General features: G+C 36.8%; 1 protein-coding gene across 32 annotated transcripts in view; it reads left to right on the forward strand.

Annotated features, from left to right (window-relative positions):
• The window catches only part of KCNMA1 (potassium calcium-activated channel subfamily M alpha 1), a 4085072-nt gene that overhangs the window by 2200446 nt on the left and 1869143 nt on the right, over positions 1 to 15483 (forward strand). For all 32 annotated transcript variants that reach the window (XM_044055788.1, XM_044055796.1, XM_044055806.1 and 29 more), the window contains one exon: positions 9248 to 9317. In XM_044055788.1, coding sequence (XP_043911723.1) covers positions 9248 to 9317 — 70 coding nt within the window. The remainder of the gene's footprint in view (positions 1 to 9247; positions 9318 to 15483) is intronic.

A 15483-nucleotide genomic window follows, 5' to 3' on the forward strand; every position in this document is an offset into this window, starting at 1 on the left:
CTTCAGTATTACATAGTTTATATAAGCGAAAAAATTCACCAAAGGGAATAGCTTGTATTGTATGGGTTGGATGGCAGCTTTCACCATACAAAAATTGTGTGCCTTCACTAAATTTCCTATGGACTGAAGTTTTTAAAACATTCTCATCTGAATGGTCTACTATGACATCTAAAAAAGGGGCACAACCCCCAATTTTCAGACTGTCAAATTTTAGCCCAAATCTATTATTTAGTAAGTCAGGTATAAATTCATCAACTAATTCTTTTCCTCCCTCAACCAGAAAAATGAGTTCATCAATAAATCTGTAATATTTGACAACATGTTTATGAAAAAAAGAATTTCTATATAAATGTTCCCTTTCGAACAAGCCCATAATAATGTTGGCATACATGGGGGCAAAGGTTGCCCCCATGGCAGCGCCTTGTTTCTGATGGTATAACTCGTTATTAAATTAAAAAAAAAAATTGTTAAACAGAAATGGGTAACCTCTACAATATATTCTGTAGCAGGACTGTTTCCCAAAAAGCATCTTATTGCCTCAATATCATAACTATGCTGGTGTATAAACTCTTTACATCTGTTGTCACCCAAAACATGTTACAATCCCACTTAATAATGCTTATTTTTTCCAGAAAGTCAAACACATCACGAATATATGAAGGTAAGGTGCAAACTTTGGGAAACAACTAACTGTGAAGAAACTGTCCTACTTTGTTTAAGAAATAATTATGTCCTGAAACTATAGGCCTGCCTGGGGGCTGCCTAAGATCCTTATGTAACTTAGGAAGGCAATACAAATAGGCCATTTTACAATTTTCTGCATTAGACTTTTTTGATGTCTTCCTCAGAAAAATAGCCTGGTTTGTAGCCCTTGTGCAACAAATTATCATACTCCTTTAATGCATTTTCATACATAAAGTTATCAACTTTTTCATAAACATTAGTATCCATCAAATGCTCCTGGCACATAGATTGGATGTAAAACTACCTACTACTATAAAGTCTTATGTTGGCAAATGGAAAAGATTTTCTAATTGGTACTTTGCCAGTCACAGGGGTCCTTAAAGGGAAGTAACACCTCTGTTTCTCAAATATTTTTGCTAATTACTTAAAAATGGCTTGTTATATGCTTACATAAAGTTGCACCTTGCAGCCATCTCAGCTTGTCTGCCTATGTATCCCCCTTTTCTGCTATGTTTGCTGTCAAAGACCTTCTGAAATGACTGTTGCATATGAAACCCCCCTGTAAGCAAATTTAGCTCCTTTTGAACAGGCCTTTCAGGCTGACTTGTGGTTCAGTACTTGGAAAACTGTTCTACTTGTTGCTCTAACATCTGCAAGGTGAGCACCTGAGTTACAAGCTCTCATGCTGCATGAACCCTAAGTGGTTTTCCACAAGGATAGGGTTGCATTATGCACAAATCCTTCATTCATACCTAAAACTGTTTCTGATTTTACTTTGAATAAAACATCAATCTCCCAGTTTTCTTCCCATAGCCAAAAAACAAGGGAGAACAGATTCTACGTACATTGGATGTGCACAAGCAGCTCGGGTACTACATTGACAGAACTAAGTCCTTTAAGAAAAATGAACAGCTGTTTGTTTCCTATCCTGGGCCTAAGAAATGCAACCTGTGTCTAAACAGACTATATCCAGATGGTTGTCCTCTGTTATCCTCTGTAATTGTTTTTGCTATTCATATCATGGTATAATTACGCTGGAAAAGTGAAGGCATACTCTACCAGGGTCTTGTCCTCTTCAATGGCATACTGGAAAGGGGTGGACTGTAGAAGCACTACAAACTTGATTCTTTCACTAGACCAGGGCATGCTTTGCTAGGACCATTCTCCGTTGGTTTCTGGACCCCTATCCTTCATCCTCCAAGGTAGAGTAAGCTTTGGGAATCTTCCCATAGGCTATTCCAAAAGTGAGAATGAACAGGATACTACAGTTTGCTAAGTTTTATTTACCCATAGCTGTAAATGTTTGAATTTCTTTACTGCTGAAGTAGCTGCATCCACCCACCAGCCCCCATTTGTAGATAGTTGAGCTGGGACACAACCTCCTTTGTTATAGTTATTCTTGGTGTTGTTGTTTGGATGATTTTTAAGGTTATTATTAATTACTGGTTGTTAACTCAGAATGAATCTACCTTCCTTCCTTTCTTAGGGCAGTAAAATCCTGAAGATTTACCTCACTTTGGCTGCTGATATACTTTCCTCCAAAAATGTGCAGCATGTCAGCAGCCAGAGAGAGTGAGTGAGAGGAAGGGGATTTTAGCTTTGGCATGCTAACCAGATGCTGTGTCCTTGTCAGGACACTTCTGATAGACTACTACAGCAGTGAATAAATTCAAACATCTACTGTTATGGCTAAGTAGGACTTACACAACTGTACTTTTTGTCTGACCTGTTTGTGTTTTACAATACTGCTACTGTAGCTTTCAGATTACAATGAGTCCTTCATTAGAAGCTAATAAGCGACAGTGCTTTAATACCCAGTTAAACATAGCAAGTGAGAACAGATTATGCTGTTCCTTTCCAATTGGCTAGAGTGTGAGCTGAGATCCTTAAAACCTATGATACAAACCCGTGTTAAAACATTGCAACTATTATTACCTCCTGATGACGGGCTCATCTTAGTTTGAAAGTCTGAGTCTGTATTGTAAAACTGATGTTGGCCCAATAAAATATAGCACATCAGCTCTTTACTTTGGGATTTTCTGTCAGTGAGTCATTATTATATATTTTTTCTTTTATATTTAAACTTCAAAATTGGAAGTTTCAGCATTATTTTGGAAAATTCTGAGGTCATTCACAGGATTCTCTAAATATGACCATATTTGATTCAGAAGTTGAAATTATGGGTGACTTTAGCTAACATGAATTTGGTCAAGCAGTTTCTGAAGCCTTCCTAATGTAGGTCCTCATAAATAATACTTTAGACTCAGGTTTAGAAGCCCATTTGGAGTTATTGACAATTCATATAATTGTCTCTTACTCAAATGGAATTGACATCTATCTGAAGGAGATATTAAGTCTTGTTAGTGTCTTTCACCAGTAGTTTCTATGAGAAGTCATTCATAGTACAATAGTCATGTGATACTTCAACAAACAGTCCACAAGGTTGTAGTATTTTTTGTAGATTAGCCATGTAATTGTGGGATTTGGCACCATCTATGGACCTTCAATTAGCGTCAATACATCTGACAGGAAAAGCAATACATTAGCAAACTGACAAAGGTGAGTGGTTAATTTAGACCATCAATGGCAAATAAGTCTTTCACTTTTTCAAGAATGATGTTCATGTGGATGACTCCCATTTGAGATCTTTTTGAATTCTAGAAAAATGCTCATATTCCAGATTCTGAACAAGGCACCAGGATGCTATGGGAAGACCCAGTGTGTTTTATCAGTTTTCTTTGTTTTGAATGTCCTTTTAAAAGCACTAACAGAAAAAAATAAGTTCTTGTGATTTTATTAGTCTTTACTAACCAAAACAGCCTTGATTTTCAATACATTAGGAAAAGTGAACCGGTTCATCAAACTTTCCCTTAGACAGGATCTTCTTTGCTAACACAAAATAAAGATTTTATATCCAGTAGTCAGCATCAATTGGAGTCTGAGGATTTCATTCCTAAGAGGGAATGATTTTTTCTCTCAATTAGTAAAGGTTTATAGAGGGCTTGATAGCCTACTGCTGGGAAATCTTATTTGTCTAAATAGGAGATATTTTACCATTAGTTGGAGGACAGTCATTTGGTGCCATCCATGTACAGCATTTCTATGTCCCTGATTATCTTTCTGAGTTGCCCTTAAGCATTATCTTTCTTATCCATTTACTTTTTACCTGTACAGGAGTTCTGTAACTTGGGCTATAACTTCCAGCATAAGAACACTGGCTGCCTCCTGAGACTTTTGCCAAAATAAGTTATATGCTCATCGTACCAACAAATGCCCATATCTGTAGAACCATAAATGCTAATGAACAAGTGTAAATTTCATAAGTGTTCAGCACAGCTTCAACTTGACAATGGCAACCCACAACAAACACACAATATTTTATTTTTTTTCTGTAGTTTTATAAACATCCTTTGGTTACCATCAAACTCATACCGTACTGTCAGCAACATCTTTGGTCATGCAGTTCATATCAGTAGCACCATAAATGTTCATATAGAAGTGTGAACATCAGAGGTGTTTAATACAGATTGAGCTTAACAATGGCACCTCGTAGTAAACACAGTACATTTTAATTTTTCTATAGGTTTGTTAACAACCTTCTTCATCTCAGTTACCATTTCAGTTACCATTCAAACCAGACCACATTCTGGTTCATCCTGTTGTAAGCTTTAATATACACCTATGTAGTTCTGTCCAGACTGATGGATTGTTGGAATGTTTATGAAAATCTGAAAGTTATGACTGTTTGCATAATTAAATATATATAAAAAGCATTTAATATCTCTGAAGCTGTATCTCACAGATGTCAAGTATCAGTGGCAGGTACATTTTTCATATTGTACAATAGTTTATTGTAACAATTATGAATCGTGGCTTTGCAATTCATTTGGCTAATCCTGGAGAAATGCAAGGCAGCATTGTTATGGCTGAATGATTTTAATCTCATTATGCTGTGTTGTCAACCTCTTTGTATTGGGAACCTTCATTAGCCGCTTATCTTACAGTGAAGATGTTCCTTAAAGGACAGCTGCTGTTTAATCTATTGTGATGCCTATTCTTCATAACTAGGGCCTTAATTTTGTTTTGGAAAGAATGACAAAGTCTATTTGTTTTGTGTTTTCATTTTTTAAAGTTTTATATAACCTGAATAATAGTTCTTCTTGTGGCTTTTTTGCTAGCTCGAATGGTTTCTGAGTTGCAATCCCTTCTAGGTTCATAAATTTGCACTGTGTTAAAGCAGAGACTGGCATTAGCTGCCAGTCTTTCTTTTATACCTAAAGTTATGATGGGTAGTATTCTGAACTAAGGTATCCAGCTTCATTCATTTTATCCTTCTCTGTAAAATCAAGATGTGAATGTTTGTTACATCCTATAGAAGGTAACTATTTTGTTTATATCTCCATAACAAAAGTTCAGGCAGCTGGAACAGTTTTTTTGTCTCGTTTGTGTTTAATAAGCTGGAGATTCAGGTAGGCAAACAAGCCGTTTCAAACTAGATTGTTGGTTTGTATGTTTTTTTGTTTGTGCCTGCAGGAAAGTCAGTTCTAGAACCCATTAGAGATCTTTTTAAAAGTTGTTTCACTTTCAGTACATCTTTGTTTTTCACTTTCAGTACATCTTTGTTTTCAGGTGTTTCAATGGTTGCTTTTTGAGAAGTATTCACTTGGTCTTCAGTCCGCATTTGTACTAAATCATTACAAATTGGACTGATATTCTGAAGCTGGGGTGGTTTGTTGTAGCAGTTATTCATGAAACCGTTTGTGGGCCTCTTCACATGAGTTTTTGATGATAAAATGTTATGGTATACTTATGTGAAGTCCTCACTGCCTCAGCAGATCATTGAATCATCCTTGATTTCATAGTTCTGATACTTAATCTCATCTCCTTTTATTTATTTCTCTTATCTGTTTTTCCTGTTTGATGTTGTTTGTCCTGGTGATGTATTGTGATTTATGTGGGGAATGAATGATGTCTAAAACCTTCATCATCCTTGTTTATTCAGTTGTGTAGACAAATGGTTAATTGTGGGAGCATTATATGAAAAGGTCAAAACTGCAGCAGTATATATCCTGATGCACTCTATTTGGTACTTGCAGATGGATATTCTGATGAACTCTAGTGTCACCCTTGCAGTATTAGAATACTATCCCCTGAGACAGACAGTTTCTGAATGTGTCCTTTATAGCTATAGTGAACAGAGAAAACTGACCTATTACAACATGTTCTTTAATTCCACAGGTGGGGGTATATCACATTTCTGTCCTTTTCTTACATTTTATTACTGAGGTAATTTTTTTCTTGGGGAAGTTTGTCTCCAGGATTTGATGTTGCCTGTACTTCTTGGTAGATGGGTTGTGCTTTTCTGAATGGCAGCAGTTGACCAAACTTTCTAACTAGGGGCTTTGAATAGAGGACACTGACCTATTATAACATGTTTCTTTAATTCCAAAGGTGGTGATGGGAGGGTCATATCATATATCTGTCTTCATCTTGCATTTTATTTCTGAGGTAATTTTTCTGGGTGTGTTTGCCTCCAAGATCTCACGATGGCAGGTAGATGGGTTGTGTTTTTCTGAATGGCAGTAGTAGACCAAAGTTTGCTACTAGGGGTTCTTTTGATTATTGACTAGGAAAAATCTGACCTATAACTGCTGTTTGCTACCCTGCTCTCTTCTGCAATTTTTCCTCTCCAGTAATTGCTCATCACTGCTTAGTAAACCTTTCTGCTTCCTATTATTTTCTAAAATCCCAAAATGAAGGAGCAGTTTCTGTTATTTGGCAGAGGTTCCATAGCAGAATACTACCACCCCCTCTTACTCTCTTCAGATAAGATCTTTATTATGCATGCTGTAGAGTTATTGAACATATAGAGTTACTGAACTTATATAATGTAGCACATTCTTTTACTTCACGTCTATCAGTATCTGTTTGCTGTTTCTTTAATGACTCCTAACATGCTTGTGACAGTTATGACTAGCAGTTGACCTGTTCATGTATAATTGTTTTCTTGTCTTTCGATCACATTGCAGCTGAGAATGGGCCCTGGACCAGCTCAGTTTACCCAGTTAACAAAAACAAATAAAAATGCATATTGTAATATTCTGTCATTTTGCATTTTTTGTCATACTTGCCTTAGATGTGTGTCATGGCTGAAAGTGGTCCATTTGGGTCAGACTATTTACCCATCTGAGAGATAATCCTATTTGTTAACCAGGTAGGCCCACTGGACACACATTCCTTTTTCAGGGACAACCTTGGAGCAATGTCTGATTAAGTGACTTGTTCAAGATCACACAGTAGGCAAATGTGGGCTAAGGGAATCAAACTCTGTACCATAAGAACTATAGCTTGCAACCTTAACCTTTCTGCCAACTTCAGACAAGGTCTGAGCTGTCTAAATAAATAGTTGTATGTTAAATAATAAAAGGCTCTTCTGTAAAATGTTGCTGACTATCTAAATAACTGAAATGTCTCACAGAGAGATTGTTTCCAGCTTTCACCAGGAATAAACGTGGCTGGGGCAGAGCCAAGATGGCTAAATGAAGGCAGCTTAATTTCAGAGCTCTTTAAAATTATATAGTCAGACAGGAATTCATTCAACAATATCAACTAAACTTTAGAAAATCTTGTCAATAACATTTTGTATTTCATTTGTAACAACTTTGGAAAATCATTTTGAAGAAATTCCTGTCAAATTACCTGATACATATTAGAAACAAAATGAGCAGCACTAAATACTCTCAAACGGATTCAGCACTGAAGAATGGGATGCAAATGTTAACTTCAACTCTACAAACATTATCAATGAAAATAGATAACTTCCAGCAAAACCCAGAAAATCTTCAAGAGAACAACCAAAAGCAGACAGAAGTTTTCAAGACACTCTTACAGCAGCACCAGAGTAAAATCTCTGACATGGAAGTTGCACTAACTGATATGGATGGGAGGATTAAAGAAGATGGACAACATACTGACTTTGTGCTTAAACAAAACACCTGGTTAATAAATAAACTTGATCTCAAGAACCGAGGAAGAAGGTGCAATATAAGAATTTTCGGTCTCCCCGAGAAAACAGAAGGAAACAGCATTACCTTTTTTAACTCCTGGATTCCTGAAATACCGGGCTTACAAGAAGGGCTTTCATATGGAATTGAAAGAGCCCATAGAGCACTAGGTAAGCCAGCTTCAGCTTCTTCTTCTGCAGCACCAAAGTCAATTATTATAAAATTCTTCTCTTAGATAGATAAAGACCTTATACTAAAAACAGCTTGGCAGACATTTCCATTAAAATATAACCACATCTTTATTAGATTTGATAATGATTATTCTGCAAGTGTACTGGAAATGAAGGAAATGTTGGCCTTTTGTAAAGCTGCTAAAACAAAATAATATCAAAACACAAATCGTGTATTCTGGAAGAATAAAAATGCATCTGTCTAATGGAACAGGAACATTTAATAGTATTGAAGAGGTGTCTGCTTATACCAAAAACAACAACATAATCACTATACCTAAGGACATGGAAGTTTTCTTCTCTTCATCAATGAAAGATTGCTCCCAATTTGTTTTTAATTATTTCAGCAGGTTTCACATACTGAGAGACATACCACCAGAGTGGCCATTGAAAAAATTATATAAGAAACTGGAGTTGTAGAATAATGCTATTCATCTAGGGTTCACAAATTAGGTTAATTGTGTTACATACATTTTTTAGGATTTTTGGGTTTCAACTTGGCAATCCTTAGTCATCACAATGTTTTTGGATGACTATTTTTATCTGTGACTGTTTTATGTTGCAGTGAGTCTCACCACATTGTGTTGTATTATGTGAGCTGGCTGTGCACTTATTGGAGGTTTCCTCTTTTTCATCACTGTGGCAGTACTGGGGCAGGAAGGGTGCAGAAGAGGCTTATCTCCTGGAAAGATGGGGCGGGGGGTGCAGAAGATGCTTGTCCCCTGGAAACATTTTTTTAAGTTTTTCAGTTCACCATTTCCATATTTAATTTTCGATGAATGGTGAGCTGAAAAAAAGATCTTAGATGGGTCATAGGTAAATCTTTCAGCTCCCCATTGGTTTCACTGTTTTTTATGTGAAACACAAGCCATCATTTACAAATCCTCATTCCACCCAAACCATAGATATGTTACAAGGCATTGTTTTACTATAGTTTACACATCACAACCCCTCTGTTTCATTATGCCTTATGGGAAGAATTACATTCAGACAATTATATTATTGTTTGGTCATATATCTACAGGAAAATTTGATGATATTGTTTAATAATGTTTAATTTGTCTTGATTAACTTTACTATGAAACCTGATTTTAAAAGAATAGAAAAGCTGCTTGTGGCATTATACAAATTCAAAATGATAATCACAGTCTTGCATTTTCCAAGTCATCCATTTGAAGTAAGAACAAACTATCCATTAAGTATGGAATGCATTTTGATGTACTAGGGAAGATAATGTCTGCCTGTTGCATCTAAAAAATATATTGTATTCTTGATTTTTAAACTTGCATATTTGTAAATAATTGAATTACTCATGTTTTTCAAATTTAGGGTTATTTCTATCAAAAATTACCACCCAAAGATCCGAATCATCACCCAGATGCTACAATATCATAACAAGGTATGATTATTGTATAGTGTGACAGTGTAGGCAAATGGTTTCCTTTCTGTATGTTCTTCATGTGTACTAGGGCCTAGGTGGTCCTCGATAGCCAGATTAACAGACTTTGAGCCTTTACTTAGACTCCCTTTCAACTTGTAATATTATATTATTTAATAGAGTTTCACTGTTCTGCCATTCTGTAATTAGAACTTGTTTGACACTTTATTTTCATATGATGGGATTTATCTGAAATAAAAGGATATTGTTTTTTCTGCACAATGACAAAAAACACTTAAGTGTTCCATTATTTGTTAATGAAGTTTATGTTTTGCAAGAAAAAAAGATTGTATACTAATTATAAAGAAAACAGAAACAATTTCCTTGTACTTATATTTAACATGAGTAATATGTTGCATTAACTTTGCACAGTATTATAAAATCTCAGCAAAGCCACATAAAGCAGGATTTTCTTGGCAATGTAAGTTTTCTCTTAAATCAAAGACGTCAGAATGCTTGTTTAGGAGAAATGAAAAAAAAACAGTAATGTAATTTGAGGGATGTAAGTAGATCAGAGAAGTATAATATCATTAAAAAGAAAACATGAGTTTTATTCACCAGGGAGCATAACCAGAGGCTCACTGTAGGAAAGTACAAAAAATAAAATAAAATAAAAATAAAATGTGTCAAAGCAATTCTTTTCTCAATGGTTGGTGAGTATACATAATAGACTTCTAGCATTAACAGTAATGCAAAAGGTAAGGACAGTGACTGTGTTCAGGAAAGCATGGAGCTGAATCAAATAACTTTGGTGGTAGTAGCAAGTTGGGAATAATAAAGAACTGTGAAGCTTGGCATAAGTTAGTCAGTTAAATAGGCAGGCAGACTGCTATATACAGTCTTTATCTGACATTTCTACCTGTGGGCAGAATTCAAGGGCACTGTCAATATGGTTTATCAGACCTAATGGGCTTGTGTCCCACAGTACTGGTAGATATACAGTGCAGAAACAGAGATGTGCATGTCAGCTGGCATTCAGTGTACCATGGAGTGAAGTGAACAGTGTGCTGAGCACCTCAGTATGATGTCTATAACACAGGAAGTGTGTGAGGGGCAGAGATTAACTCATTTAAAGGGTGCAGGGCATGATAATTTATAACCCCATATGCATAACTTTGCAAAAAGCATGCAGAGAGGAGTAGTTTATTTACAGGGTTGCAGCATCATGGATGAATGCCGGTGTTGTCAGGAACATAGGAAACATTGGGAGAATGGAAATAATTTACTAAAAGGATGTGTAGTTTTGTAGGCAATGTGACCATGTTCACAGTCATACAGGAGATATTCCAAGAGGAGGGATGCTGAACATATGTTGCAGGAGATACAAATGCCTCTTGTCATGGGACATGTTGTGTGAAGTGTAATTCCTATGCAATTTGTAGTGGCAAAATCAAAGTCAGGACTACAGCATGAGTTTATTTAGTAAGTTATTGCTGTGACTCTCTAGCAGCACGTTTACCTAATTATCAAGAAATAAGCAACAATTTTCAGGAATTTACTGAAGTGTTTTGCTCATTACTGGCTCTTGTGTACTACTATTCATAGGTATCTATCTAATCTGGGCTTCATACTGTTTGACTGACCACACAAAATAGAAATTTTGCCCTGTTTTATAGACCCACATTTGCCTGTATTAGTATCACTGCAGACCACCAGTGCCTATAGTGCTGATGTGCTGCAAGAGCAGCTGTACTTGTTTATGAGTGATAGAATAGTAACTTGTTTAACTGTTCTGTGTACTACTTGCATATGGATCTGTATATGTGAGTCATTATGTGTGTGTGTGTGTGTGTGTGTGTGTGTGTATAAAAAAAAAAATATATATATATATATATATATATATATATATATATATATATATGGGTCTACTTCACTTGACCTAAATTTCATTTGACTGGCACCCAATTGACCTAAATTTCATTTGACCTAAAACTCATTTGACTGACTCCCATTTCACTGACAGCTTACAATGCTGAATTTCAACATACTAAATCTTAAACCATAGACAAGCACACTTAGAACACCAATAACTAATCCTTTCCAGGACTTAAAAACTACTTACTAACCCTCTTAACAGAAATGGGACAATCTACAACCAAACTAGTTGGGGGCTATGCCCCCCACACCCCCTAATGTGGGGGCTGTGCCCTCTACTCCCCCTAATTATATACTAACTCCAGGATCACAGTACAGTGCAGAAAAAGGCATATACATGTCCAAACAAAACAATAGGTTGGTAGTTAACCAGTACTTAATACGCAAGCAAAATCCAAAAAAGAAAAAAGCACTGGAACACTCAAATGCGTTTATTAAAAGTCACAAGTTAAAACTTCTCATAAAAGTTAAAACTTTCACAACAAGGCTTCCTCAGGCAAATACATCTTAACAGTTGCAGTAATCAGTTAAATATTCAATAAAATCACATGACTGTTTCAAACTTTTTGATGTAATTCCCTTAGGTAGGGTTTTAAAGTGAAACAGTCATTTAATCCTGCTGGTATATGAGACTTCATCCGCAAAATCCATTTCATTTCCTCATTTTCTGTTAACAACTTCACATCCCCTCCCCTCATGGGTTTATAAATTACCTTCAGTATCATAAATTTAAATGAATGTTGATCACCTTTTTCCAGAATATGCATACGTAGTGCATTTGATAATAACTTATGTTTAATGTCACTAATATGGCCAGCTATGCATTCTTTAAACCTCCTATTACTCATGCCCACATAGTAACAATCACACTGTTCACACTTAACCATATACACCAGATTGCTAGTGTGACAATTTCCATAGGCTTGAAGTATAAATTCCCTTTTGGTTACAGGGTGTCTTTTGATCGATTGGTATATAGGTGTTTACAATAAATGCAATTATTACATTTAAATGTACCGTGCTTGCATTTAAAGCCAGTAAAAAAAATGTGGTGACTCCTTATAGCATAATGTTTGTTTTAACGTACAATTGTGTTTATAGCCAAATGCTGATCCTTCTGCAACAAATTCTTGTAAACCTTGAACATCCCTTAAAATTTCTCAATGTTTCACTATTATATTTTTGACTGCTGTGGTGTTCCTATTATAAGTAAGCATACATCTTGTCCTATTTTGTCTAATTTGTATCCTATCATTTCCTTGGTGCCCATCACTGAAATATGGGACTATGTCCTGCCTTGAATATTGCTGTTTAACCTAATTTTTTGCTTCATCCACTGTTTTCTCTAAATAACCCATGCTAATGAATTCCTGACTCATAGTTATTAACTGGTTATTCAACCTGTCTTGTTGTGTGTTTACCCTCATATCTCTCTGCATTTGGTTCGTAGCAATATTTTCAAACATAAAGGGGGGTGCATACTATTCCGATGTAAATAATTATTACATTTAACTTCCTTCTTATAGATTTCAGTATGTACTTTACCACCTCCCTTTCTTGTTAACATAACATCCAGAAATGCTATGTATTCCAATGAATATTCATACTTAAATTTCAAAAAAGTAGTGCTTTCATTTACATATACCAAGAACCTTTGAAACTGTTCTACATTCCCCTCCCATATTAGAAAAAGGTTGTCTACAAAATGCTTGTAGAACATAATGTGCTCCCTGTATATATATTTGATATAGACAACACATACCTTTCCTCCCATATATATATGACTATATTTGCATAGGTGTTAGCTACACTAGTTCCCATCGCTACACCCTTTTGTTGGTAATATAGCTTTGTATCAAATAAAAAGACATTGTGAGTTAAGACTAATCTTAACATCTCACATAACGTGTTAATTTTTTGCATATTATACCCAGAGGATCTTACTAAAATTATGTTAGTACTAGCTATTCCATCTTCATGTGGTATGGAAGTAAAGAGTGAGTCAACATCCATTGTGACAAAATGCGATTTATCATTTAAACGACTGACTGACCAGTTATAAAATTGTTTAAAAAAACTAGCTGTATCTTTCAATATGGTGGCATTTTATCTAAGACTATCCGTAGTTGCTGTTCAAGATATTTAGACATCGGTTTAGTGACCCACCCCCCCCTTGATGACACAATAGGCCTCATGGGGGGGGGGGTCACTGACACTTTTATGCAACTTCGGTATGCCATAAATAAATGGCAGCTTGAGGTTTTCAACAAACAGATAATTAAACAGATCATCTGTAATTAACCCAGTATCTTGCATTTCACATAAGTTCTTATTGAACTCCAAACACAAGCCATTTGCTTCACCTCTTGTGATAGACTTATACTGATCCTCTTGCAACATCGTTTGCATTTTGTTAAAATAAAACTGCTTTCCCATTACTGCAATCCCCCCACCTTTGTCTGCACCTTTGATAACTAGGTCCTTATTTTCAACCAGTGAATGTATAACTTGCTGCTCATCTTTGGTTAAATTATAATATCTATCAACCCTATTGTTTTTATACAATGCATATATATCTCATTCAATGTTTTTTTCAAATATTTGTAAGGCACCTGTAACTTGTGCAGCAAAAACGCTCCTTCTTTTAAAAACCGCTTCATAATTACTTATGGTGCCAAAATGTATTTTCAAATTTAAATTACAAACAAAATGCTCTGACTCCTTCCTAGAGGTGGGACTCCATGGGGTTAAAGAGTTTGGTGCCAGTGGCCATGGCTCCTGTGCAATTGGCTGCTGTTTCTATTGGAACTTCTGCCTTTGAGGTTGTGGAAGGGCCTTCTGTTTACCCAGAAGAAGGACATTCTTACCTTCTTTGGATCCTGTCCTCTCTCCAGTGACTCTGAGCACTGATGCTATCATGCCTGCTTCACCAGGACAGCCTGTAACCCCATGGAGTCCCACCTCTATCTCCCATTGGACCTGTGAGCCGGCCCTCATCTCAACATCATGTCAGTTCTCCTTTTCTGATCTGACCAATGATTTTGGAGCCATCAGATCTGAGATCTTCCAAGATAATCAACCTTATCTCATGATCTCATGCCAAGCATGGAAGAAACCCGATACACTGGAACCTATCCCAAAGAGACCCAACAAGTTTCTAGCTCCTCCAAAACAAAGGGCCCACTGCAGCAAGGGAGTCCTTATAGATGCCATGGTGGTGGTGACAGCCACCCAGAGAGGGTTTTCAGAACAGAGCTCATCCGCTCATGCTCCTAATAGAGAGTTGAGGGCATAGGAGAGGTTTGGAAAGCATGCGAATGCCTCAGTGACATTTGCCCTTCGATCAATGAACTACTTGACTAGGCTACAAAGAGATTTGATCAAGAAACTTTCCAAATCTCTTTCAGGGTCCATATCTGTGAAGGACCAGAAGAAATCTTCTTCACAACTGGCCACCCTAACGTTCATCTCCAATGCATCCATGAGGTTATTCTCTCATGCGGCTAGGGCTGCAGGGTCAGGCATAGCAGTCATGTGGCATGCCTGGATGTGTTTGTGTGATTTTGCAGAGCCCTTAAAGTCTTCATTCACCAATGCTTCCTTTGATGGATCATCTTTGTTTGGCCCCAAAGTTAAAGAAACACTGTCCAGAAGTGAACATGATGGAAAGACCCTGTCTGCCATTGGAATTTGTTTTTCCTACTCCTCAGAGATCCTTCTCTAGGAATCAGTGAGGTAGAGGAAGCTGTGGTTCTGCAAGTCCCAAGAGCCTTTCCAGGACTCTTGAGGAGATAGTTCTTCCCAGAGTAGACTCTAATGGAAGATGCTGCCCTCCTGGCAGAGGTGGCTCATAGAACCAGGGCTTCAGAGATACCTTCTCTGACAGACTTTACCAGCACTCCTGAAGGATTACCCAATTGCTATATTCTGGAGGCAGTTGGAGGGCAGTTATCTCTGCCCCTAGATGTCTGGGCATCCATCAGAAAAGACACTTGGGTGCAGAAAATCATATCCAGAGGTTATTTCATACAATTTTCCCAATTTCCATCAAAGAAACTTATCTGCTGTGCAAAGGAACAGCAAAAGCCAACAACCAATCCTCAAATGTCTCAGAGGAGCATACTCTTTTTCTGGCAGTACACCTCTGAAGGGCTTTGTGCCCAAACTTGTCTTTTAGTCAGCTTAGCTTGAGCTGCCTGACAGTTTGGGCATGTGGAAGGTGCCCTAAAGCCTTGGAAGCTGGCCAGCTGTT

Source organism: Protopterus annectens, chromosome 14.part0 (genome assembly GCF_019279795.1).
Source record: "Protopterus annectens isolate FY-2018-M chromosome 14.part0, PAN1.0, whole genome shotgun sequence".
NCBI lineage: Eukaryota > Metazoa > Chordata > Ceratodontiformes > Protopteridae > Protopterus > Protopterus annectens.